This window comes from Ranitomeya imitator, chromosome 2 (assembly GCF_032444005.1).
Source record: "Ranitomeya imitator isolate aRanImi1 chromosome 2, aRanImi1.pri, whole genome shotgun sequence".
NCBI classification, from domain to species: Eukaryota; Metazoa; Chordata; class Amphibia; order Anura; family Dendrobatidae; genus Ranitomeya; species Ranitomeya imitator.
The window spans coordinates 245,046,413-245,073,026 of record NC_091283.1 but is presented as its reverse complement, the minus strand read 5'-3'; the positions used below and the strand labels follow the sequence as shown (position 1 = coordinate 245,073,026).

Below are 26,614 nucleotides of genomic sequence, written 5' to 3'. Positions count from 1 at the left end.
GGTCCTGTGCGCACAGAGCAGCCATATATGTGGAGTGCGGCTCTGCAGGTGGAGGTATGTGGAGATTCCCCATTACTGAGCGCGGGGACATTAACCCCTTCTGCACTGAGACTCTTTATAAGAATCATAACGTTGTTGTTCTGTTTCCTGTAATAGATACATACGAGCCAACTATGGAGGACAGGAAGTGAGGGAGCGGATTGTTCTCCTAGTACAGGGCCCCTTTCTTGGCCCCACACAGTGTAATGCCCCCATTATGCCCTGTAAGCAGGTTCTGCCCCACACCCAGCTGCCTCGGGCACTTTACCATGAGCTGGTACCTCAGATTCTTCCCCGCACCCCTTTCCTTTGTTGGCGCCAAATCTGTTCTGCCTTTGGGGCTCCGGCCTTTATAATATCAGTAACTGCGTCATCAAGGTCTCCTGACCAGGTGCACCCTCTAGACTGTTCCCTCCGGAAACCCTCCCTCTTCCCATTGATGTCACATGGTCCCGTCTGGACGGCAGATAGCAGTCTGTACAAATGCAGCACAGCCCTGAGGAGTCTTTTTATGACTCTCCTTTTTACACCCCTTATGTGATATATATGATGGCGCTCACACAGTATAATGTTTCCACAGTACTGGCATCTCTCGTAAAAAAGGTATTTTCACACTACCGCCTTACCCCCCACACACAGTATAATGTTCTCATAGTACCGCCATACCCCCACACACAGTATAATGTTCTCATAGTACCGCCATACCCCCACACACAGTATAATGTTCTCATAGTACCGCCATACCCCCACACCCAGTATAATGTTCTCATAGTACCGCCATACCCCCACACACACAGTATAATGTTCCTACAGTACCGCCATACCCCCCCATACACAGTATAATATTCTCATAGTACCGCCATACCCCCACACACAGTATAATGTTTCCACAGTACTGGCATCTCTCGTCAAAAAGGTATTTTCACACTACAGCCATACCCCCACACAGTATACTGTTCTCATAGTACCGCCATACCCTCACACAGTATAATGTTCCTACAGTACCGCCATACCCCCACACACAGTATAATGTTCCTTCAGTACCGCCATACCCCCACACACAGTATAATGTTCCTACAGTACCGCCATACCCCCCACACACAGTATAATGATAATGTGTGCAAACTGTAAAGCGCTGCGGAATATGTTAGCGCTATATAAAAATAAAGATTATTATTATAATGTTCTCATAGTACCGCCATACCCCCATACACAGTATAATGTTCTCATAGTACCGCCATACCCCTATACACAGTATAATGTTTCCACAGTACTGCCATCTCTCGTAAAGAAGATATTTTCACACTACCGCCATACCCCCCCACACAGTATAATGTTCTCATAGTACCACCATACCCACCAACACAGTATAATGTTCTCATAGTACCGCCATACCCCCACACACAGTATAACGTTCCTACAGTACCGCCATACCCCCACACACAGTATAATGTTCCTACAGTAGCGCCATACCCCCACACAGTATAATGTTCCTACAGTACCTCCATCCAACCACACACAGTATAATGTTCTCATAGTACCGCCATACCCCCCACACAGTATAATGTTCTCATAATACCGCCATACCCCCCCACACAGTATAATGTTCTCATAGTACCGCCATACCCCCACACACAGTATAATGTTCCTACAGTACTGCCATACCTCCACACACAGTATTATGTTCTCATAGTACCGCCATACCCCCACACAGTATAATGTTCCTACAGTACCGCCATACCCCCACACACAGTATAATCTCATAGTTCCACCATACCCCCACACATAGTATACTGTTCTCATAGTACTGCCATACAACCACACACACTATAATCTCATAGTACCGCCATCCCACCACACACAGTATAATGTTCCTACAGTACCGCCATACCCCCCACACACAGTATAATGTTCCTACAGTAGCGCCATACCCCCACACAGTATAATGTTCCTACAGTACCTCCATCCAACCACACACAGTATAATGTTCTCATAGTACCGCCATATTCCCCCACACAGTATAATGTTCTCATAATACCGCCATACCCCCCCCACACAGTATAATGTTCTCATAGTACCGCCATACCCCCACACACAGTATAATGTTCCTACAGTACCGCCATACCCCCACACACAGTATAATATTCTCATAGTTCCACCATACCCCCACACATAGTATACTGTTCTCATAGTACCGCCATCCCACCACACACAGTATAATGTTCCTACAGTACCGCCATACCCCCCACACACAGTATAATGTTCTCATAGTACCGCCATACCCCCATACACAGTATAATGTTCCTACATTACCTCCATCCAACCACACACAGTATAATGTTCTCATAGTACCGCCATACCCCCCCACACAGTATAATGTTCTCATAGTACCGCCATACCCCCCACACAGCATAATGTTCTCATAGTACCGCCATACCCCCACACACAGTATAATGTTCCTACAGTACCGCCATACCCCCACACACAGTATAATGTTCCTTCAGTACCGCCATACCCCCACACACAGTATAATGTTCCTACAGTACCGCCATACCCCCCACACACAGTATAATGATAATGTGTGCAAACTGTAAAGCGCTGCGGAATATGTTAGCGCTATATAAAAATAAAGATTATTATTATAATGTTCTCATAGTACCGCCATACCCCCATACACAGTATAATGTTCTCATAGTACCGCCATACCCCTATACACAGTATAATGTTTCCACAGTACTGGCATCTCTCGTAAAGAAGATATTTTCACACTACCGCCATACCCCCCCACACAGTATAATGTTCTCATAGTACCACCATACCCACCAACACAGTATAATGTTCTCATAGTACCGCCATACCCCCACACACAGTATAACGTTCCTACAGTACCGCCATACCCCCACACACAGTATAATGTTCCTACAGTAGCGCCATACCCCCACACAGTATAATGTTCCTACAGTACCTCCATCCAACCACACACAGTATAATGTTCTCATAGTACCGCCATACCCCCCACACAGTATAATGTTCTCATAATACCGCCATACCCCCCCACACAGTATAATGTTCTCATAGTACCGCCATACCCCCACACACAGTATAATGTTCCTACAGTACTGCCATACCTCCACACACAGTATTATGTTCTCATAGTACCGCCATACCCCCACACAGTATAATGTTCCTACAGTACCGCCATACCCCCACACACAGTATAATATTCTCATAGTTCCACCATACCCCCACACATAGTATACTGTTCTCATAGTACTGCCATACAACCACACACACTATAATCTCATAGTACCGCCATCCCACCACACACAGTATAATGTTCCTACAGTACCGCCATACCCCCCACACACAGTATAATGTTCCTACAGTAGCGCCATACCCCCACACAGTATAATGTTCCTACAGTACCTCCATCCAACCACACACAGTATAATGTTCTCATAGTACCGCCATATTCCCCCACACAGTATAATGTTCTCATAATACCGCCATACCCCCCCCACACAGTATAATGTTCTCATAGTACCGCCATACCCCCACACACAGTATAATGTTCCTACAGTACCGCCATACCCCCACACACAGTATAATATTCTCATAGTTCCACCATACCCCCACACATAGTATACTGTTCTCATAGTACCGCCATCCCACCACACACAGTATAATGTTCCTACAGTACCGCCATACCCCCCACACACAGTATAATGTTCTCATAGTACCGCCATACCCCCATACACAGTATAATGTTCCTACATTACCTCCATCCAACCACACACAGTATAATGTTCTCATAGTACCGCCATACCCCCCCACACAGTATAATGTTCTCATAGTACCGCCATACCCCCCACACAGCATAATGTTCTCATAGTACCGCCATACCCCCACACACAGTATAATGTTCCTACAGTACCGCCATACCTCCACACACAGTATAATGTTCTCATAGTACCGCCATAACCCCCCACACAGTATAATGTTCCTACAGTACCGCCATACCCCCACACACAGTATAATATTCTCATAGTACCACCATACCCCCACACACAGTATAATGTTCTCATAGTACCGCCATACAACCACACACACTATAATCTCATACTACCGCCATCCCACGACACACAGTATAATGTTCCTACAGTACCGCCATACCCCCCATACACAGTATAATGTTCTCATAGTACCGTCATACCCCACACACAGTATAATGTTCCTACATTACCTCCATCCAACCACACACAGTACAATGTTCTCATAGTACCGCCATACCCCCACACACAGTATAATGTTCCTACAGTACCGCCATACCCCCACACACAGTATAATGTTTCAACAGTACTGGCATCTCTCGTAAATAAGGTATTTTCACACTACCGCCATACCCCCCCACACAGTATAATGTTCTCATAGTACCGCCATACCCCCCACACAGTATAATGTTCTCATAGTACCGCCATACCCCCACACACAGTATAACGTTCCTACAGTACCGCCATACCCCCACACACAGTATAATGTTCTCACAGTACCGCCATACCCCCACACACAGTATAATGTTCTCACAGTACCGCCATACCTCCACACATAGTATTATGTTCTCATAGTACCGCCATACCCCCACACAGTATAATGTTCTTACAGTACCGCCATACCCCCACACACAGTATAATATTCTCATAGTTCCACCATACCCCCACATATAGTATACTGTTCTCATAATACCGCCATACAACCACACACACTATAATCTCATAGTACCGCCATCCCACCACACACAGTATAATGTTCCTACAGTACCGCCATACCCCCCACACACAGCATAATGATAATGTGTGCAAACTGTAAAGCGCTGCGGAATATGTTAGCGCTATATAAAAATAAAGATTATTATTATTATAATGTTCTCATAGTACCGCCATACCCCCATACACAGTATAATGTTCTCATAGTACCGCCATACCCCTATACACAGTATAATGTTCTCATAGTACCGCCATACCCCTATACACAGTATAATGTTCTCATAGTACCGCCATACCCCCCCACACAGTATAATGTTCTCATAGTACCGCCATACCCCCCCACACAGTATAATGTTCCTACATTACCTCCATCCATCCACACACAGTATAATGTTCTCATAGTACCGCCATGCCCCCCCACACAGTATAATGTTCTCATAGTACCGCCATACCCCCCACACAGTATAATTTTCTCATAGTACCGCCATACCCCCCCACACAGTATAATGTTCCTACAGTACCGCCATACCCCCACACACAGTATAATATTCTCATAGTACCACCATACCCCCACACATAGTATACTGTTCTCATAGTACCGCCATAGAACCACACACACTATAATCTCATAGTACCGCCATCCCACCACACACAGTATAATGTTCCTACAGTACCGCCATACCCCCCCATACACAGTATAATGTTCTCATAGTACCACCATACCCCCCCACACAGTATAATGTTCTCATAGTACCGCCATACCCCCACACACAGTATAATGTTCTCATAGTACCGCCATACCCCCACACACAGTATAACGTTCCTACAGTACCGCCATACCCCCACACACAGTATAATGTTCCTACAGTAGCGCCATACCCCCACACAGTATAATGTTCCTACAGTACCTCCATCCAACCACACACAGTATAATGTTCTCATAGTACCGCCATACCCCCCCACACAGTATAATGTTCTCATAATACCGCCATACCCCCCCACAGTCTAATGTTCTCATAGTACCGCCATACCCCCACACACAATATAATGTTCCTACAGTACCGCCATACCTCCACACATAGTATTATGTTCTCATAGTACCGCCATACCCCCCCACACAGTATAATATTCCTACAGTACCGCCATACCCCCACACACAGTATAATATTCTCATAGTTCCACCATACCCCCACACATAGTATACTGTTCTCATAGTACCGCCATACAACCACACACACTATAATCTCATAGTACCGCCATCCCACCACACACAGTATAATGTTCCTACAGTACCGCAATACCCCCCCACACAGTATAATGTTCTCATAGTACCGCCGTACCCCCCCCACACAGCATAATGTTCTCATAGTACCGCCATACCCCCACACACAGTATAATGTTCCTACAGTACCGCCATACCTCCACACACAGTATAATGTTCTCATAGTACCGCCATACCCCCCCACACAGTATAATGTTCCTACAGTACCGCCATACCCCCACACACAGTATAATATTCTCATAGTACCACCATACCCCCACACACAGTATAATGTTCTCATAGTACCGCCATACAACCACACACACTATAATCTCATAGTACCTCCATCCCACCACACACAGTATAATGTTCCTACAGTACCGCCATACCCCCCCACACAGTATAATGTTCTCATAGTACCGCCATACCCCCCCACACAGTATAATGTTCTCATAGTACCGCCATACCCCCACACACAGTATAATGTTCCTACATTACCTCCATCCAACCACACACAGTATAATGTTCTTATAGTACCGCCATACCCCCACACACAGTATAATGTTCCTACAGTACCACCATACCCCCACACACAGTATAATGTTTCCACAGTACTGGCATCTCTCGTAAAGAAGGTATTTTCACACTACCGCCATACCCCCCCACACAGTATAATGTTCTCATAGTACCGCCATACCCCCCCCACACAGTATAATGTTCTCATAGTACCGCCATACCCCCCCACACAGTATAACGTTCCTACAGTACCGCCATACCCCCACACACAGTATAATGTTCTCAAAGTACCGCCATACCCCCCCCACACAGTATAATGTTCCTACAGTACTGCCATACTCCCACACATAGTATACTGTTCTCATAGTACCGCCATACAACCACACACAGTATAATCTTATAGTACCGCCATCCCACCACACACAGTTTAATGTTCCTACAGTACCGCCATACCCCCCACACAGTATAATGTTCTCATAGTACCGCCATACCCCCACACACAGTATAATGTTCTCATAGTACCGCCATACCCTTCCACACAGTATAATGTTCCAACAGGACCGCCATACTCCCACACATAGTATACTGTTCTCATAGTACCGCCATACAACCACACACAGTATAATGTTCTCATAGTACCGCCATACCCCCACGCACAGTATAATGTTCTCATAGTACCGCCATACCCCCCACACAGTATAATGTTCCTACATTACCTCCATCCAACCACACACAGTATAATGTTCCTACAGTACCGCCATACCCCGCGCCCACAGTATAATCTTCTCATAGTTCCGCCATACTCTCACACACAGTATAATATTCCTACAGTACCGCCATACCCCCACACACAGTATAATGTTCTCACAGTACCGCCATACCCCCACACACAGTATAATGTTCTCATAGTACCTCTATCCAACCAAACACAGTATAATCTTCTCATGGTACTGCCATATCACCCCACACAGTGTAATCTTCCCATAGTACCGCCATACCCCCCCCCACACAGTATAATGTTCCTACAGTACTGCCATACTCCCACACATAGTATACTGTTCTCATAGTACGCCATACCCCCCCACACAGTATAATATTCCTACAGTACCGCCATACCCCCACACATAGTATAATATTCTCATAGTTCCACCATACCCCCACACATAGTATACTGTTCTCATAGTACCGCCATACAACCACACACACTATAATCTCATAGTACCGCCATCCCACCACACACAGTATAATGTTCCTACAGTACCGCCATACCCCCCCACACAGTATAATGTTCTCATAGTACCGCCATACCCCCACACACAGTATAATGTTCTCATAGTACCGCCATACCCTTCCACACAGTATAATGTTCCAACAGGACCGCCATACCCCCACGCACAGTATAATGTTCTCATAGTACCGCCATACCCCCCACACAGTATAATGTTCCTACATTATCTCCATCCAACCACACACAGTATAATGTTCCTACAGTACCGCCATACCCCGCGCCCACAGTATAATCTTCTCATAGTTCCGCCATACTCACACACAGTATAATCTTCTCAAAGTACTGCCATACCACCACACACAGTATAATATTCCTACAGTACCGCCATACCCCCACACACAGTATAATGTTCTCACAGTACCGCCATACCCCCACACACAGTATAATGTTCTCATAGTACCTCTATCCAACCAAACACAGTATAATCTTCTCATGGTACTGCCATATCACCCCACACAGTGTAATCTTCCCATAGTACCGCCATACCCCCACACACAGTATAGTGTTCCTACAGTACCGCCATACCCCCCCACACACAGTATAATGTTCTCATAGTACCGTCATGCCCCCACACACAGTATAATCTCCCACAGTACAATCATCCCACCTCACACAGTATTTTGTTCTCACAATAGTGGCTTCCCACAGACACAGTATAATGTCCCCACAGTACTGCTATCCCCCCACTTTCTAATGTTCCCACAGTACTGCCCCTACATGCACAATATGGTACTATCCACCTCACTGACTACCTCCGACCACCGACAGTTAATGAATACTCAGCCTCATTTTTGTTGCGAATACTAATGAACCCAGGATCTATGAGATATTTACCATACGATAGTTGGATAGGCAGGAGCGTGTCATCCAAAACGGTAGCCCACTTGATTGCTATGATGCCTATGAAGTTACAGCGCTCGGTGGGGTGTGGTATTGGTCACCCTCTCTTTCCCATAATAATAATTTCAGCTAAAGGGCAAGTAGGAAGAGAGAGGCTAAGTGCCAGAATTAGTGCATTTTGGAGATGTGCCTTTTCCGGGCGGCAGAGAGCTGATATTTTTAGCCTGGGGGCACAGTATCCATGGCCCCTTCCTAGGCTATTAATATCAACCTTCAACTGTCTGCATAGCCTTTGCTGGTTATTAAATATAGCGGCAAACTACGTCACTTTTTAGAGGAGTCCCCCATTTTAATAGCCACTAAAGGCTAAGTATTCAGTTGTGAGCTGATAATAATAGCCAGGGAAGCTCCATGGGTATTACCCCCTTCCTAGGCTATAAACAAACTTCTGTGTGTGAATCAGACCTGAGATCTAACGTGATAGAAGATTACTGTGCGGGGAAGACGGGAAACCTTCATATAGAGGCCGGTGGTGATGGAGTCAGTGACCGACTCTGGCCAAATCTGTCTCTAGAGCCGTAGTAGAAGATGAAGATGTCGTCCTCATCATGAAGTAGTTATTTCTCATGTCGCGTGTAATGAATATCTCCTGCAGTATTGCTAATGCCGATTCCAGGGTCGGTAAATGAGACGAGATTTAGCGTTATGGAAGATGAGTCTATGAGAAACGTATTCAGCTGCCGACTCCGAGGAGGAAACTGCTTGTTGTCTGTGGCCTAAATATATAGGATTTATTAGTAGATGTAAAGAAGGAAACTACATACTGTAAAATAATAAATAATCTCATATGTTTCCCTTATTATCTCCAGTAATTGTATTATTACAGGATTCTTATGATGTTACATCGGCTCATCTTCTCATTCAGGTCTCTACAATATCGGATCCTCTCAGTGAAGATCTTCTACAAAAGAGAATTTTCCTGATTTACCCATCAAAGACGGATATGGACAGAGACAAGATGGCTGAGAGGATATTACACCTCACCCTAGAGATCCTCTTCCGGCTTACTGGAGAGGTGAGAGATTCTGATGACGTCACATTACATCATTCTCATCTATGGGAATAACAGACGGACAGAACTGAAGAGGAGAGGACTCTGGAAATGTCTGTAGTGAGATTTATTAATGTGTATCTCCATTACCAGGATTACAGAGTGGTGAAGAAGACCTCTAGTGATCGCTGTCAGGACCCTGTGTCTGAGGGATGGGGAAGACCCCTGAGCCCAATCACGGGGCCTCCACCTCACCCTCTGATCCATGAGGACATCAATGACCAGAAGATCCTAGAACTCATCTACAAGATGATTGAGCTGCTGACTGGAGAGGTGACACTGCTGGGAATGCTGGGACATTATACAGTAACACTATGAAGGAATCGGGGGATGACGGTATCATTGTATGTGTCAGGTTCCTATAAGGTGTCAGGATGTCGCTGTCTATTTCTCCATGGAGGAGTGGGAGTATTTAGAAGGACACAGAGATCTGTACAAGAACGTCATAATGGAGGTTCCCCAGCCCCTCACATCTCCAGGTAATAGACAGGACTAAATACACCCGGCCTATAATTATCTGTATGTAAAGAATGAATTCACTCCCTGTATGTGTTTCCTCCAGATCTATCCAGTAAGAGGACAACACCAGAGAGATGTCCCCGTCCTCTTCTTCCACAGGACTGTAACCAAGAAGATCCCAGTGCTTCTCAGGACCATCAGGTAGATGGAGAGAAGGTGTCAGGAGATCTCCCCTATGATGTGTAGATGCCGGTGAAGGTCTTGTGCTCAGTCTTGTTTTATCCACCAGTATTATATGTTTTATACTTGTGTAATGAGAACGGTGGAGATGGCAGGATTAGAGCTGATCATAGATGTGACTTCTCCGTCTGTCGGTGACTTTTATAATATTTGTTTCAGGGTGAAGATCTGACCCATATTAATACTACAGAGACATATGAGAGGGGGGATGAGCGGTGTAAAGAGAAGATTCCCACATATGGCTACCGAGGTGAGTAGTGACCACTAAATGCAGAGAAGTCACAGATTCTTCTCATCACCGGCTGTGGCTGCTTTATCGGTGGTGTAGTCCGGCCGTATTACCATGATCACCATTTTGCCTCTAGACCACAACATTCTCCTCCACCCAAAACTGTTCTAATGACTTTGGTTATTGAAAGCCCTTTTCTATAGAACTTACAACCTGGTAGATCCACCTACCCCCTGGGTTTAGGAGACGCTGTTACCTGCCCAGATCTGTGAACTATAAAGCCAAATGCCAGCGTACGTAGATAGAAAATCACTTGTAGAAAAATATTATGATGGTCCTGTAAGAGAAAGCGGAGGGTAATGATGCTGGTGGCTTCCTAGAACCCTGAGATCTTATCGGATGAATCTCCCTTCTCTCCCTTCTGTGCTGCTGAATGTGATCATATGGTCGCTACAAGACCAGGTCCCGTCTTTCTGGCCAAACTTAACTTTTATGAGCGACAACATTAAATGTGCAGTGAGGCCAAGTGTGAATTTCTGGACAATAACAGAGTTTCCCTTTATCCTGACTTTTCAATTTGTATTAACCCCTTAAGCCCCGAGAGTGGTTTGCACGTTAATGACCGGGCCAATTTTTACAATTCTGACCACTGTCCCTTTATGAGGTTATAACTCTGGAACGCTTCAACGGATCCCAGTGATTCTGACATTGTTTTCTCGTGACATATTGTACTTCATGATAGTGGTAAAATTTCTTTGATATTACCTGCGTTTATTTGTGAAAAAAATGGAAATTTGGCGAAAATTTTGAAAATTTCGCAATTTTCCAACTTTGAATTTTTATGCAATTAAATCACAGAGATATGTCACAAAAAATACTTAATAAGTAACATTTCCCACATGTCTACTTTACATCAGCACAATTTTGGAACCAATTTTTTTTTTGTTAGGGAGTTATAAGGGTTTAAAGTTGACCAGCAATTTCTCATTTTTACAACACCATTTTTTTTAGGGACCACATCACATTTGAAGTAATTTTGAGGGGTCTATATGAAAGAAAATAACCAAGTGTGACACCATTCTAAAAACTGCACCCCTCAAGGTGCTCAAAACCACATTCAAGAAGTTTATTAACCCTTCAGGTGTTTCACAGGAATTTTTGGAATGTTTAAATAAAAATGAACATTTAACTTTTTTTCACAAAAAAATTACTTCAGCTCCAATTTGTTTTATTTTACCAAGGGTAACAGGAGAAAATGGACCCTAAAAGTTGTACAATTTGTCCTGAGTACACCGATACGTCATATGTGGGGGTAAACCACTGTTTAGGCGCATGGGAGAGCTCGGAAGCGAAGGAGCGCCATTTGACTTTTCAATGCAAAATTGACTGGAATTGAGATGAGACGCCATGTTGCGTTTGGAGAGCCACTGATGTGCCTAAACATTGAAACCCCCCACAAGTGACACCATTTTGGAAAGTAGACCCCCTAAGGAACGTATCTAAAGGTGTGTTGAGCACTTTGACCCACCAAGTGCTTCACAGAAGTTTATAATGCAGAACCGTAAAAATAAAAAATCATTTTTTTTCACAAAAATTCTTTTCGACCCCAATTTTTTATTTTCCCAAGGGTAAGAGAAGAAATTGGACCCCAAAAGTTGTTGACCAATTTGTCCTGAGTGCGCCGATACCCCATATGTGGGGGTAAACCCCTGTTTGGGCGCATGGCAGAGCTCGGAAGGGAAGGAGTGCCATTTGGAATGCAGACTTAGATGGAATGGTGTGCAGGCGTCACATTGCGTTTGCAGAGCCCCTAATGTACCTAAACAGTAGAAACCCCCACAAGTGACACCATTTTGGAAACTAGACCCCCTAAGGAACTTATCTAGATGTGTTGTGAGAGCTTTGAACCCCCAAGTGTTTCACTACAGTTTATAACGCAGAGCCGTGAAAATAAAAAATCTTTTTTTTTTCCCACAAAAATTATTTTTTAGCCCCCAGTTTTGTATTTTCCCAATGGTAACTGTTGTGAGTTCTGTTTTTGGGCTCCCTCTGGTGGTTACTGATGGTACTGGGTGACTTGTGTTTTCTGCGGTCTCTGGGTTCCACCTGTTCCATCAGGATATGGGAGTTTCCTATTTAACCTGGCTTTCTTGTCATTTCCTGGCTGGCTATCAATGTTATCAGTGTGTCTTGTTGCCTCTGCTTCTGGCTTCATTAATCTTCAGGACAAGCTAAGTTTTTGTTTTTCCTGTTCCACGTTTTGCTTAATTTTGGTCTTAGTCCAGTTTGCAGATATGTGATTCTTTGCTGCTGGTTGCTCTAGTGGGCTGTAATTACTCCTCATGTTCCATGAGTTGGAACATGAGTTCAAGTAATTTCAGGATGGTTTTTTGAAGGGTTTTTTGCTGACCGCGCAGTTTACTTTTGTATCCTCTGCTATCTAGCTTTAGCGGGCCTCATTTTGCTGAATCTGTTTTCATACTACGTATGTGCTTTCCTCTCATTTCACCGTCATTATATGTGGGGGGCTGCTATTTCTGTGGGGTATTTCTCTGGAGGCAAGAGAGGTCTGTGTTTCTTCTAATAGGGGAAGTTAGATCTTCGGCTGGTGCGAGACGTCTAGGATCATCGTAGGCACGTTCCCCGGCTATTGCTATTTGTGTGTTTAGATTTAGGGTCGCAGTCAGCTCAGGTTCCATCACCCTAGAGCTCGTTTGTGTTTGTCCTTTTGTGATTCCCTGCCATTGGGATCATGACAGGTAACAGGAGAAATTGGACCCCAAAAGTTGTTGTCCAATTTGTCCTGAGTACGCTGATACCTCATATGTTGGGGTAAATCCCTGTTTGGGCACACGGGAGAGCTCGGAAGGGAAGGAGCACTGTTTTACTTTTTTAACACAGAATTGGCTGAAATTGAGATCGGACGCCATGTCGTGTTTGGAGAGCCCCTGATGTGCCTGAACAGTGGAAACCCCCCAATTATAACTGAAACCCTAATCCAAACACACCCTAATCTCAACGGTAACCCTAACCACACCTCTAACCCAGACACACCCCTAACCCTAATCCCAACCCTATTCCCAACCGTAAATGTAATCCAAACCCTAACTGTAACTTTAGCCCCAACCCTAACCCTAACTTTAGCCCCAACCCTAACCCTAGGCCTAACCCTAGCCCTAACCCTAATGGGAAAATGGAAATAAATACATTTTTTAAATTTTTTAATTTTTCCCTAACTAAGGGGGTGACGAAGGGGGGTTTGATTTACTTTTATAGCGGGTTTTTTAGCGGATTTTTATGATTGGCAACCGTCACACACACTAAAAGACGCTTTTTATTGCAAAAAATATTTTTTGCGTTACCATATTTTGAGAGCTATAATTTTTCCATATTTGAGTCCACAGGGTCATGTGAGGTCTTGTTTTTTGCGGGACAAGTTGACGTTTTTACTGGTAACATTTTTGGGCACGTGACATTTTTTGATCGCTTTTTATTCCGATTTTTGTGAGGCAGAATGACCAATAACAGCTATTCATGAATTTCTTTTGGGGGAGGCGTTTATACCGTTCCGCGTTTGGTAAAATTGATAAAGCAGTTTTATTCTTCGGGTCAGTGTGATTACAGCGATACCTCATTTATATAATTTTTTTTATGTTTTGGCGCTTTTATACGATAAAAACTATTTTATAGAAAAAATAATTATTTTTGCATCGCTTATTCTGAGGACTATAGCTTTTTAATTTTTTTTGCTGATGATGCTGTATCGTGGCTCTTATTTTGCGGGACAAGATGATGCTTTCAGCGGTACCATGGTTATTTATATTCGTCTTATTGATCGCGTGTTATTCCACATTTTGTTCGGCAGTATGATAATAAAGCGTTGTTTTTTGCCTCGTTTTTTTTTTTTTTTTCTTACGGTGTTTACTGAATGGGGTTAACTAGTTGGGACAGTTTTATCGGTTGGGTCATTACGGACGCGGCGATACTAAATATGTGTACTTTTATTGTTTGTTTTTTTATTTAGATAAAGAAATGTGTTTATGGGAATAATATATATTTTTTCTTTATTTAGGAATTTTTTTGAATTTTTTTTTTTACACATGTGGAAATTTTTTTTACAGCTTTTATACTTTGTCCCAGGGGGGAACATCACAGATCGGTGATCTGACAGATTGCACAGCACTCTGTCAGATCAGCGATCTGTCTGAGAGCACTGCAGGCTTACCAAGCCCTGCTCTGAGCAGGCACTTGGTAAGCCACCTCCCTCCCTGCAGGACCCAGATGCTGTGGCTATCTTGGCCTGCAGCGAGGAAGGAGGTAGGATACCCTCGCAGCAACGCGATCACATTGCGTTGCTGCGGGGGTCTCAGGGAAGCCCGCAGGGAGCCCCTCCCTGCGCGATGCTTCCCTGTACCGCCGGCACACCGCGATCATGTTTGATCGCGGCGTGCCGGGGGTTAATGTGCCAGGGGCGGTCCGTGACCGCCCCTGGCACATAGTGCCCGGATGTCAGCTGCGATAGGCCGCTCTCCCCCCGTGAGCGCGGCTGATAGCGTATGATGTACTATCCCGTCGGTGGTCATACGGGCCCACCCCACCTTGACGGGATAGTACGGCAGATGTCGAAAGGGGTTAAAACCCACTAACTTCCAGGAGGATTGTAATAATCTCCATAAACCCATCACACCAGTGCCATGATATATCTCTGAGCTGTGCGTGGCTGATGGCTGTAATATACATTTATTCCGGCTTGCAGGAGATGTGTTGGCTCCAGCCCTGGTTTCATGGATTCACTCCACCTCATAAATTACATTGTTTTTAATCCTAAGAAATTCAGATTACTGCACAATCTCTCCTGAAATGGGGAGCAATATTATTTCCTCTAATCTTCTGGTCAGGATTCATAGTAGCTCCAATGGTCCACCATAAATGAATGCAACTCTGGTTTACTGTTGTATAATCTGTATTTGTAGTTTTCAGTTAATGAGATTCTTGTGCTCTGGGGTGGGGCTGTGGGCGGGGCTGTATGTGGTGCTCTGGGGCGGGGTTGTGGGCAGGGCTTTATGTGGTGCTCTGGGGTGGGGCTTTGCGATGTTCTGGGGCAGGACTGTGGGCGGGGCTTTGTGGAGCTCTGGAGTGGGGCTGTGGGCGGGGCTTTGTGGTGCTCTGGGGTGGGGCTTTGTGGAGCTCTGGAGCGGGGCTGTGGGCGGGGCTTTGTGGTGCTCTGGGGTGGGGCTTTGTGGTGCTCTGGGGCGGGGCTGTGGATGGGGCTTTGTGGTGCTCTGGGGCGGTGCTGTGGGCGGGGCTTTATGTGGTGATCTGATTACATATTCATCTGTATTGGCTTATGACCGGTCGCTGATCCCTCACTGACCTGCCCCCCATTTTTACATAATTCATATAATAGTGTTGATTTTATTGTTGATAATGTCTATAATGTTGTGGCTATTGGGAGGCTTAAAAAAAAAAGTTACATCCAGCAAAATGACACCAGCGACGCCTGTCCAGTAGCATCTGTCTCTTAACCCCTTCATGACCTTGGGCTTGTTCGTTTTTCGCTCCCCTTCTTCCCAGAACCATAACTTTTTTATTTTTCCGTCAATATGGCCATGTGAAGGCTTATTTTTTGCAAAACTAGTTGTACTTTTGAACGACATCATTGGTTTTAGCATGTCGTGTACTGGAAAACGGGAAAAAAATTCCAAGTGCGGTGAAATTGCAAAAAAAAGTGCAGTCCCACACTTGTTTTTTGGTTGGCTTTTTTACTAAGTTCACTAAATGCTAAAACTAACTAAAGGGTGGTTTAAAGGGTAAATGATCGGGTAATTTTTACAATTCTGACCACTGTCCCTTTATGAGGTTTTAACTCTGGAATGCTTTTCTCGTGACATATTGTACTTCATGTAAGTGGTAAAATAGTGGTAAAATTTCCTTGACATTACTTGAGTTTATTTGTGAAAAAAACTGAAATTTGGCGACAATTTAGAAACTTCCAACTTTGAATTTTCATGCCCTTAGGGAGTTATAAGGGTTAAAATTGACGAGCAATTCCTCATTTTTACAACACCATTTATTTTTAGGGACCACATCACATTTGAAGTCACTTTGAGGGGTATATTCTGTATGATAGCATATACCCAAGTGTGACACCATTCTAAAAACTGCACCCCTCAAGGTGCTCAAAATCACATTCAAGAAGTTTATTAACCCTTCAGGTGCTTCACAGGAATGAATGGAATGTGGAAGGAAAAAATAAACATTTACTTTTCTTTCACAAAATTTTTCCTTTAGACCTAATTTTTTTTACTTTCACAAGGGTAACAGGAGAAAATGCTCCATACATTTTGTTGTGCAATTTCTCCTGATCACGGCGATACCCCATATGTGGGGGAAATCTACTGTTTGGGTGCACGGCAGAGCTCGGAAGGGAAGGCATGCCATATTGGAGAGCAGATTTTCCTGGAATTGTTTGTGGGTGACATGTCACATTGTCAGAGCCCCTGAAGTGCCAGAACAGCATAAGCCCCCAAAAGTGACTGCATTTTACAGAATACTTCCCTGAATGATTTCTTCTAGTGGTGCAGTGAGCAAACTGACACCACAGCTGTTCCATAGAAAATTATACCATTGGGCAGTGAAGAAAAAATAATTACATTTTTACCACTAAAATGTTTTAACCCCAGAATTTACATTGGAAAATAGGTAGATAGGTAAATGGTCACTACACCCATAGGTGAATTCGCAGAGGGGTGTCATTTCCAAAATGGGGTCACTTCAGTGGGATTCTGCTGCTATGGCACTTTGGAGAGCAGCTAAGTGCCAGAACAACAGGATCCCCCTGAAGTGACCCCGTTTTGGAAATGACACCCCTCTGGGAATTCATCTATGGATATAGTGACCATTTTCACTACATGTATGATTTCCAGAAACACGTAGTGGAAGTTTTAGAGCAATAATTGCAAAAATGTCATTGTAGTGCCCAATATATTGTGCCCAGCTTGTGTCTCTGGAGACATCCCCCACCTACCCCCGGAAATTGTTAAGTCAGCTCTACTCAGATGTCTATCACTAAATAAACCAAATGCTTGAATGTCAAAACAGTGTAAAAACGTGGTTCTGTGTGGAAGATTATAAATCAGTCGTGGAGGCATAAGGCCGGCAATGATGGGCATTGTGGGCAATAATAGCGGGTATCCTGCCTCATTCCTCTCTTGGAACATACATGACATCTTCTCTGGGGTTCTTTCTTGTTTCAGTTGCTGGAATGAGTGCAATAAAATGTCGCTCAGTGAGTCTTCTGACATCTTCAGATTCTAAGGGATTGGCGGGGACAACATTTTCAAAAACAAGAATTTCAATGACCATTTCCTAATAAACAAGGAAAGTTTCTGCATTTCCGGCTTTTTTTTGTTTAACACAAAAGAATTATATGTGGCCACCTGAAACAAATAAATGACTAACTTTTTATACCAGGTATATGATTTTCTTTGTACCTGGTATGGCTGTAGAACCTGATCTGCAAGGTCCACACCCCCCATATATTTGTTGTAGTCAATGACAGACACAGGTTTTGGAGTAGTGGATCCCTGTTGGTCTGCAGTGGCCCTTGTGGCATCTGTGTGGATCGAGCTCAGGATAAAAATATCTTTTTTATACTTAAGGACAAGCAGCTCTCCATTGTGTAAAGCCCCGACTGTCCCTTTTGGAACTTTTTGCTGATCAATGATTGTGGAAACTCCTGATAGTTTTTGAAAATGGTCCCACAAACCTCCTTCTTATGTTCAACCAGACTTTTAAATAGGGGTATGCTGGTGTAGTAGTTGTCAACATACAGATTGTTGCCTTTTTGTAAAAATGGAGTTATCAGCTCCCATACGGTTTTTCCAGATGTCCCCAGATAAGTAGGGCATCCTGGTGGGTTTAGTTGGCTATCTTTCCCCTCATAAATGCGAAAAGCTGATGTGTATCCGGTTCAACTCTCACACATTTTATAGAGCTTTATTCCGATCCTTGCCCTGTTAGAAGGAATAAATTGCTTGAGGTGCAGTTTTCCTTTGAATTTTACAAGGGACTCATCAATGGAAATGTTTTCTGTTGGGGTCTAGAGCTTTAAGAACTTTTCTGTCAAGTCTTTGATGATGGGTCTGATTTTGAATACTCTGTCATGTTCTGGGGCTTTTCTGGGCAGGCATTGACTATTGTTGTTAAAATGCCAAAATCTCATGAGCATTTCATAACGAGTCCTAGGAAGAACAGCAGAAAACATTGGGGTGGCTTGAACAGGACGGTTGGACCAATAGGACCGAATTCTCGTTTTTTTAGCATGCCCCATAGTGAATGTAAGTCGTAAATTGTTTTTTCATTTCTAAGACATTATTTGGAGTCAATAAATTTGACCTAGCATAATAGTATCATGGATTCTGGCTGATGAATTGGGACACATATAAATTTGTTTGTAGGATAATATGCTCTAGGAAGCTATCTGTCAGAAACAAATTAAAAAAAATTAATTGGTCCAAAATTTTCCACCTCCACATTTATACCAGGATTAAAATTAGGGATGAATGGAGTAGCCGAATCCGAAGCCCCCATCTGGGAAATGCTACATCAAGAGGCAAAGCCCCTTGGACATTGGTTTGCGCCAATTCACAAGCACTATGGACAGTGCTAGTACTGGGCATTGTTCCCTGAGTTGGAGACATTTCTCCAGAAGCGCTATTTGTCCTTCTTGTTGTACTGGTCCTTGTGTGTGAGGATGGACTAGTATCACTTCTCATTTCTGAGCTATCACTGTCGCTGCTACTAAAGCCCTCGAAATCCACATCTCCATCTGGCACTGCATTTTCTTCACTGTCAGAACATAAAAGTGCCTAAGTCTCCTCTATACTATAATACTGAAGGGACATTTTACTTGTTTTTATTATTTTTTTTCCGGAAAAAGAAAACTCTGACTGACGTGAACAAATTATTGGGGAGACAATTGATAAAAGCCTAATCCTTTTGCCTAACCCTAACTTTAGAATAAACTCTAACTTTAGCCTAATAGTAAACCTAACCCTAACTATAGCACTAACACTAACCCTAACTATAGCACTAACCCTAACCCTAACTTTAGCCCCAACACTAACCCTAACCTGCCTTATCTGTTTTTTTTTAACTTTATACCAAGATCTCTGACTGACACAGCTGTTGCCAGCAGCACTTGTAACACTGTTTCTCCACTAATCTCTCACTGACAGGAGATCTGAGGAGAAACAGCGTTTTTATGAGGCAGATCGCCCGGGAAAGTTCATTGCTACAACAAACTTTCCTAGTGATTTGTTTCATTGACTAGTGTGATGCTGACGTCATCAGGACATGAACCAATGAGGTCTTAATGAGGTTGGGGGTCACAGGAAGTGTTGTGCACCAGAATCCCCTTTTTATAAGGTATGTGGGGGTCCCGATGAGCACAAAACCGCAGACCGTAGACTAAAGTTGGCGCAGCACAAAGCCCTGCTAGCGCCGACATTTATCTACTGTTGACGGTCACGAAGCGGGTAATTTAAGGGTATCATCATTTCTGTTCAGGCCTATTTCATGAGTTTTTTTTTATTTAATTCTGTGGAAGCATGGCTGAAAAGAAATGTCTGACTTTCATTTGTTCATTTTCATAGAATTTTGATTTATTACTTTTGTCAGATTCAAGTTATTTCTGAGGCCATTGTGGGTTTTTCTGTCATTAAACGAGGGGTACCAACAATTTTGACCACATTTGTAGGTGGAATGAATATTTTGACTCCAAAGCCACTTTCTGGAAATTAGCACGAAGTGGAAGTTGGAGAGTGAAAATTACACATTTGCCATTTTATTACCCAGCACATAGTGCCCAGATTGTGCTCCAGGAGACACACATCGCAAATTAAGTGGATTCTTCTCACTATAATATTGGTAAATACAGGGATCCTAAATGTTGTTTGAGCACACTGCAAGACTCAGAAGTGAGAGCGGATTTTGCTGGATTGGTTTATAGAAACTCTGTTGCTTTTCAACAGCCTTTGAGCCACTAATAGTGTGGGAACCACTGTTTTTCCATTGACAGATGATGGACTTGAGTGGTGACTTTTTTTTGTGAGATGAGAATTGGTATTATTTGTGCCTACATAACATTGATTGGTTTCTTTTTATTCGTTATTTGGGAGGCAGAATGAACAAACAGTTGAATACCACACACAACTGGTTCATCCAACAAGGTTTTCTATTAGACTGTGAACTGTCATTGTCTTGGTAAATAATTTAAGTTTTTTACATAGCTTGCCATTTTATGGACAGTTTAAGTAGAAATGTTTAAAAATTTTAAACTTAAGGATAAAACTTTTTTTTTATCTTTGCAGGTGACTGTACCAGAAGATCAGAGGGACAGCTAACTTCTTCAATTATTAAATCTGATGATCTAGAAATCCTACAAGATACAACTGAAGTGAATGCCATTACTCCAGATATATCATCATCCATTCACAGAAAAGATCTGTCATCTGATCCTATTAAACAGGTCCCATCTTCTGATTCATTACTGACTACTAAGGAAAATCAAAGTCACAAAAGAGGCATTAAACAACAAACTGCTCCTAAAGCAAATAATTCATTTTCATGTTCTCAATGTGGGAAATGTTTTAACTACAAATCACAATTGGTAACACACCAAAGAACTCACACAGGGGAGAAGCCTTTTTCATGTTCAGAATGTGGGACATGTTTTAAATGCAAATCAGATTTGGTTCGTCACCATAAAACTCACACAGGGCAGAAGCCTTTTTCATGTTCAGAATGTGGGAAATGTTTTAATTGGAAATCTGCTTTGGTTCTTCACCATAGAACTCACACAGGGGAGAAGCCTTTTTTCTGTTCAGAATGTGGGAAAAGTTTTAACCAGAAAGGGAGTCTTGTTAAACACCAAATATCTCACACAGGAGAGAAGCCTTTTTCATGTTCAGAATGTGGGAAAAGTTTTACCAACAAAAGGAATCGTGATGAACACCAAAGAAATCACACAGGAAAGAAGCCTTTTTCATGTTCAGAATGTGGGAAATGTTTTACCAATAAAAGGAGTCATCATGAACACCAAAGAACTCACACAGGAGACAAGCCCTTTTTATGTTCAGAATGTGGGAAATGTTTTACCAACAAAAGGAGTCATCATGAACACCAAAGAACTCACACAGGAGAGAAGCCTTTTTCATGTTCAGAATGTGGGAAATGTTTTAACCAGAAAGGGCATCTTGTTAGTCACCAGAGAAATCACACAGGGGTGAAGCCTTTTTCATGCTCAGAATGTGGGAAATGTTTTAACCGGAAATCAGGTCTTGTTAGTCACCAGAGAAATCACACAGGGGAGAAGCCTTTTTCCTGTTCAGAATGTGGGAAATGTTTTAACCGGAAATCAGATCTTGTTAGTCACCAGAGAAATCACACAGGGGAGAAGCCTTTTTCATGCTCAGAATGTGGGAAATGTTTTAACCGGAAATCAGATCTTGTTAGACATCAGAGAACTCACACAGGGGAGAAGCCTTTTTTATGTTCAGAATGTGGGAAATGTTTTAACCAGAAATCAGATCTTGTTAGACATCAGAGACATCACATAGGGGAGAAGCCTTTTTTATGTTCATAATGTTGGAATAGTTTTAACCAAAATTGAATCTTCTTAAATGGGTTGCCTCTTGTCATTCCTCATGTTTGCTGACAAAAGGATAAAACTAAACTTTATTAATTCCAAATGTAAAACTATACCCATAATTCACCCTCTGAAGGTTATTCAGTAGGTGACTAATAGAAAAAACATGTACCCCACAGTTGAATATATAGGGTGAGGTGAGACATATACACACTCACTCTCCAAGCTTCTCATTTCTACTGGTTTCATCGTCCTCACCAAAGGCAACTCATCAGGAGACTATTTAATATTGACCTATAGTCAAGCGAGACTAGACCAAAAAAACAAAAATCATGTATCATGTTATCCGAAACAGTCAGAAAACTAGCCACATATTGGCAGATCCCAGACCTCAAACTATATACTTCGTAAGTGTATATGCCACTTCAGTGTCAGGAATAGATAGCATGTGACAATACAGTATAATTCTTGTGTTTTTCCTCCTATAGTGACTGCCCTAGTTTGGTATTGTAACCGCTGTTAATTAGTAGTGCAGACAAATTGTCCTAGACTAAACTCCGTTTTCAGACGGCCCAATATGTACCACTCAGGGAAATGTTTTAAGCAGAAATCAGATTTGGTTCGTCACCATAGAACTCACACAGGAAAGAAGCCTTTTCCTGTTCAGAATGTGGGAAATGTTTTAACCCCTTTACCCTCAAGGGTGGTTTAAAGGGTAAATGATCGGGTAATTTTTACAATTCTGACCACTGTCCCTTTATGAGGTTTTAACTCTGGAACGCTTTTCTCGTGACATATTGTACTTCATGTTAGTGGTAAAATTTCCTTGACATTACTTGAGGCTATTTGTGAAAAGAATGGAAATTTGGCGAAAATTTCGCAGTTTTCCAACTTTGAATTTTTATGCAATTAAATCACAGAGATATGTCACACAAATTACTTAATAAGTAACATTTCCCACATGTGTACTTTACATCAGCACAATTTTGGAACCAAATTTTTTTTTTGTTAGGGAGTTATAAGGATTAAAAGTTGTCCAGCAATTCCTCATTTTTATAACACCATTTATTTTTAGGGACCACATCACATTTGAAGTCACTTTGAGGGGTATATACTGTATGATAGAAAATACCCAAGTGTGACACCATTCTAAAAACTGCACCCCTCAAGGTGCTCAAAATCAAATTCAAGAAGTATATTAACCCTTCAGGTGTTTCACAGGAATTTTTGGAATGTTTAAAAAAAAAATGAACGTTTAACTTTTTTCCACAAAAATTTTACTTCAGATCCCATTTGTTTTATTTTAGCAAGGGTAACAGGATAAATTGGACCCAAAAAGTTGTTGTACAATTGGTCCTGAGTACGCCGATACCCCATATGTGGAGGTATTCCACTGTTTGGGCGCATGGCAGAGCTCGGAATGGGAAGGAGTGCCATTTGACTTTTCAACGCAAAATTGGCTGGAATTGAGATAGGACACCATATGTCGTTTGGAGAGCCCCTGATGTGCCTAAACAGTGGGAACCCCCCAAATGTGGCACCATTTTGGAAAGTAGACCCCCTAAGGAACTTATCTAGATGTGTGGTGAGCACTTTGAACCCCCAAGTGCTTCACAGAAGTTTATAATGTAGAGCCGTAAAAATAAAAAATTTTTTTTTTTACAAAAATGATTTTTCGCCCCCAATTTTTTTATTTTCCCAAGGGTAACAGGAGAAATTGGACCCCAAACGTTGTTGAAGGCGACATGAGGTGGCAAGAGGATTGCGATGGATCTGGTAGAGCCAATGGTAAAATCCGCCCGGGGCCACCAACACATATTTGTAGTTGTAGACTACGCCACCCGGTAGTGCCCCAATCCTATCGTCGGCCGGTGCTCGACATGGCTCACACTCCCATGCTGGGAGGGCATTTGGGGGCCAAAAAGAAGCAGGAGCGCATACTACAGCAGTTGTTTTGGCCTGGTGTCTACACTGAGGTCCAAAGGTGCTGCATACATGTTCGGATTGCCAACTAACCTCACTCACCATGAACTACCAGAGTCCATTTGCCTATAATAGAGGTACTTTTTGAGCGGATTGCGATGGATCTGGTAGGGCCAATAGTAAATTCAGCCCAGGGCCACCAACACATATTAGTAGTGATAGACTATGCCATCCGGTACCCAGAGGCAATACCTCTCTGCCACACCTTGGCTAAACTAATAGCTTGTGAACTATTTGCTAAGTTTTGTTGCATTGGGCTACACAAGGTCAGGAAACTCCTTTTATGTCTAATATGATTAAACAGCTACGTAGAGTACAGACCAAAAGTTTGGACACACCTTCACATTTAAAGATTTTTCTGTATTTTCATGACTATGAAAATGGTACATTCGTACTGAAGGCATCAAAACTATGAATTGACACATGTGGAATTATATACTTAACAAAAAAGTGTGAAACAACTGAAATTATGTCTTATTATATTCTAGGTTCTTCAAAGTAGCCACCTTTTGCTTTGATGACTGCTTTGCACACTCTTGGCATTCTCTTGATGAGCTTCAAGAGGTAGTCTCCGGGAATGGTCTTCCAACAATCTTGAAGGAGTTCCCAGAGATGTTTAGCACTTGTTGGCCCTTTTGCCTTCACTCTGCTGTCCAGTAGGGTTGAGCGAAACGGGTCGGTCATTTTCATAAGTCGCCGACTTTTGGCACAGTCGGGTTTCATGAAACCCGACCCGATCCCTGTGTGGGGTCAGCCATGCGGTACGCGACTTTCGCGCCAAAGTCGCGTTTCAAGTTAAGTAAATAAGGCAGCACACTGCAGTGCTAAAACATGTAAACTTGAAAACACGAAATTTGAACTGCATTACTGCACTAGAAATATGAAAAATGAGAGCTTTTAGCGCATAAAAATGGCCAATTTTATGTGTACCTGGTAGCCCCTTTACGGCATCTCTCTTATACCAGGTCCTACACTTGCCTTACCTCGCTGAGAATAAACGTCTCCATCTGAATGGGTGCATGTGAAACCTCTTCTTAGACTAAAATTCTCTCTCTCTGTGGAGGCAAGTGTAGGACCTGGTATGAGAGATGCCGTAAAGGGGCTACCAGGTACACATAAAATTGGCCATTTTTATGCGCAAAAAGCTCTCATTTTTCATATTTCTAGTGCAGTAATGCAGTTCAAATTTCGTGTTTTCAAGTTTACATGTTTTAGCGCTGCAGTGTGCTGCCTTATTTACTTAACTATATACGAGTTGGTGACTTTAGGTTCAGCACCTGTTGACACTTAGTCTATGTTTGGATGTGCCGGTCAGGTTTTTGAAAAAAGTCGCGTTTCAATGACGCGAAAAGCGCCATTTCTCAGCCAATGAAGGTGGACGCAGAGTGTGGGCAGCGTGATGACATAGGTCTCAGTCCCCACCATCTTAGAGAAGGGCATTGCAGTGATTGGCTTGCTGTCTGCGGCGTCACAGGGGCTATAAAGGGGCGTTCCCGCCGACCGCCATCTTACTGCTGCTGATCTGAGGATAGGGAGAGGTTGCTGCCGCTTCGTCAGAAGCAGGGATAGCGTTAGGCAGGGTCCATTAACCCCCAAACCGCTTGTGCTGTAGCGATTTCCACTGTCCAACACCACCTTTTGTTTGCAGGGACAGTGGAGGCTACATTTTTTTTCCTCAGCGCTGTAGCTCATTGGGCTGCCCTAGAAGGCTCCCTGATAGCTGCATTGCTGTTTGTACACCGCTGTGCAAACCAACTGCTTTTTTCAAAGCACAAATCATGTTGTTCCTTCCTTTCTGCACAGCTATCTTGTTTGTTTGTCCACACTTTTTAATTTGTGCAGCAGTCCACTCCTTGCTATTGCTGCCTGCCATACATTGCTGAGATAACTGCAGGGAGATAGTAATTGTAGGACAGTCCCCTTTTTTTTTTCGTTACATCTGTTCAAGCCACTTTCTGCCACAGAAAATATACTCAAATACAGTGGCCCACATTTATTCACTAGTCTCCCTGAATAAAAAAAGGGTGCAGATTAAAATTGGCAAATCTGCATCAGTGGCAGTCCTGTGTGTGGCATCTGTGTCTCATTTTCTGGCACAGAAAACATACAGTCTAACAGTGGGCCTGATTTCTTGCCAATTCTCCCAGAAAAAAAAAAAAAATAGTGGGAGATTAATATTGGCCTTTGTGCTTCTGTGCCAGTCGTGGGTGCCATCTCTCTCAAATTGTGGGCCAC

At 43.1% G+C, this 26,614-nt stretch overlaps 1 protein-coding gene across 1 annotated transcript; it reads left to right on the top strand.

Annotated features, from left to right (window-relative positions):
* LOC138662882 (oocyte zinc finger protein XlCOF22-like) lies at positions 1 to 24,842 on the top strand. Its single transcript, XM_069748874.1, has 7 exons — positions 1 to 54; positions 9,633 to 9,782; positions 9,912 to 10,091; positions 10,174 to 10,297; positions 10,381 to 10,478; positions 10,677 to 10,767; positions 21,120 to 24,842. Exons 1-7 carry the CDS (start codon positions 28 to 30, stop codon positions 22,391 to 22,393), a joined length of 1,944 nt encoding a protein of 647 aa, XP_069604975.1. The 5' UTR covers positions 1 to 27; the 3' UTR covers positions 22,394 to 24,842.
* The last annotated feature ends 1,772 nt before the right edge of the window (positions 24,843 to 26,614 follow it).

Coding starts and splice junctions, on each gene's coding strand:
- LOC138662882 (XM_069748874.1), top strand. CDS start 28: ATGTGGAGTGCGGCTCTGCAGGTGGAG. Junction 10,298..10,380: donor CCAGCCCCTCACATCTCCAG/GTAATAGACAGG, acceptor TGTTTCCTCCAG/ATCTATCCAGTAAGAGGACA. Junction 10,768..21,119: donor TCCCACATATGGCTACCGAG/GTGAGTAGTGAC, acceptor TTATCTTTGCAG/GTGACTGTACCAGAAGATCA.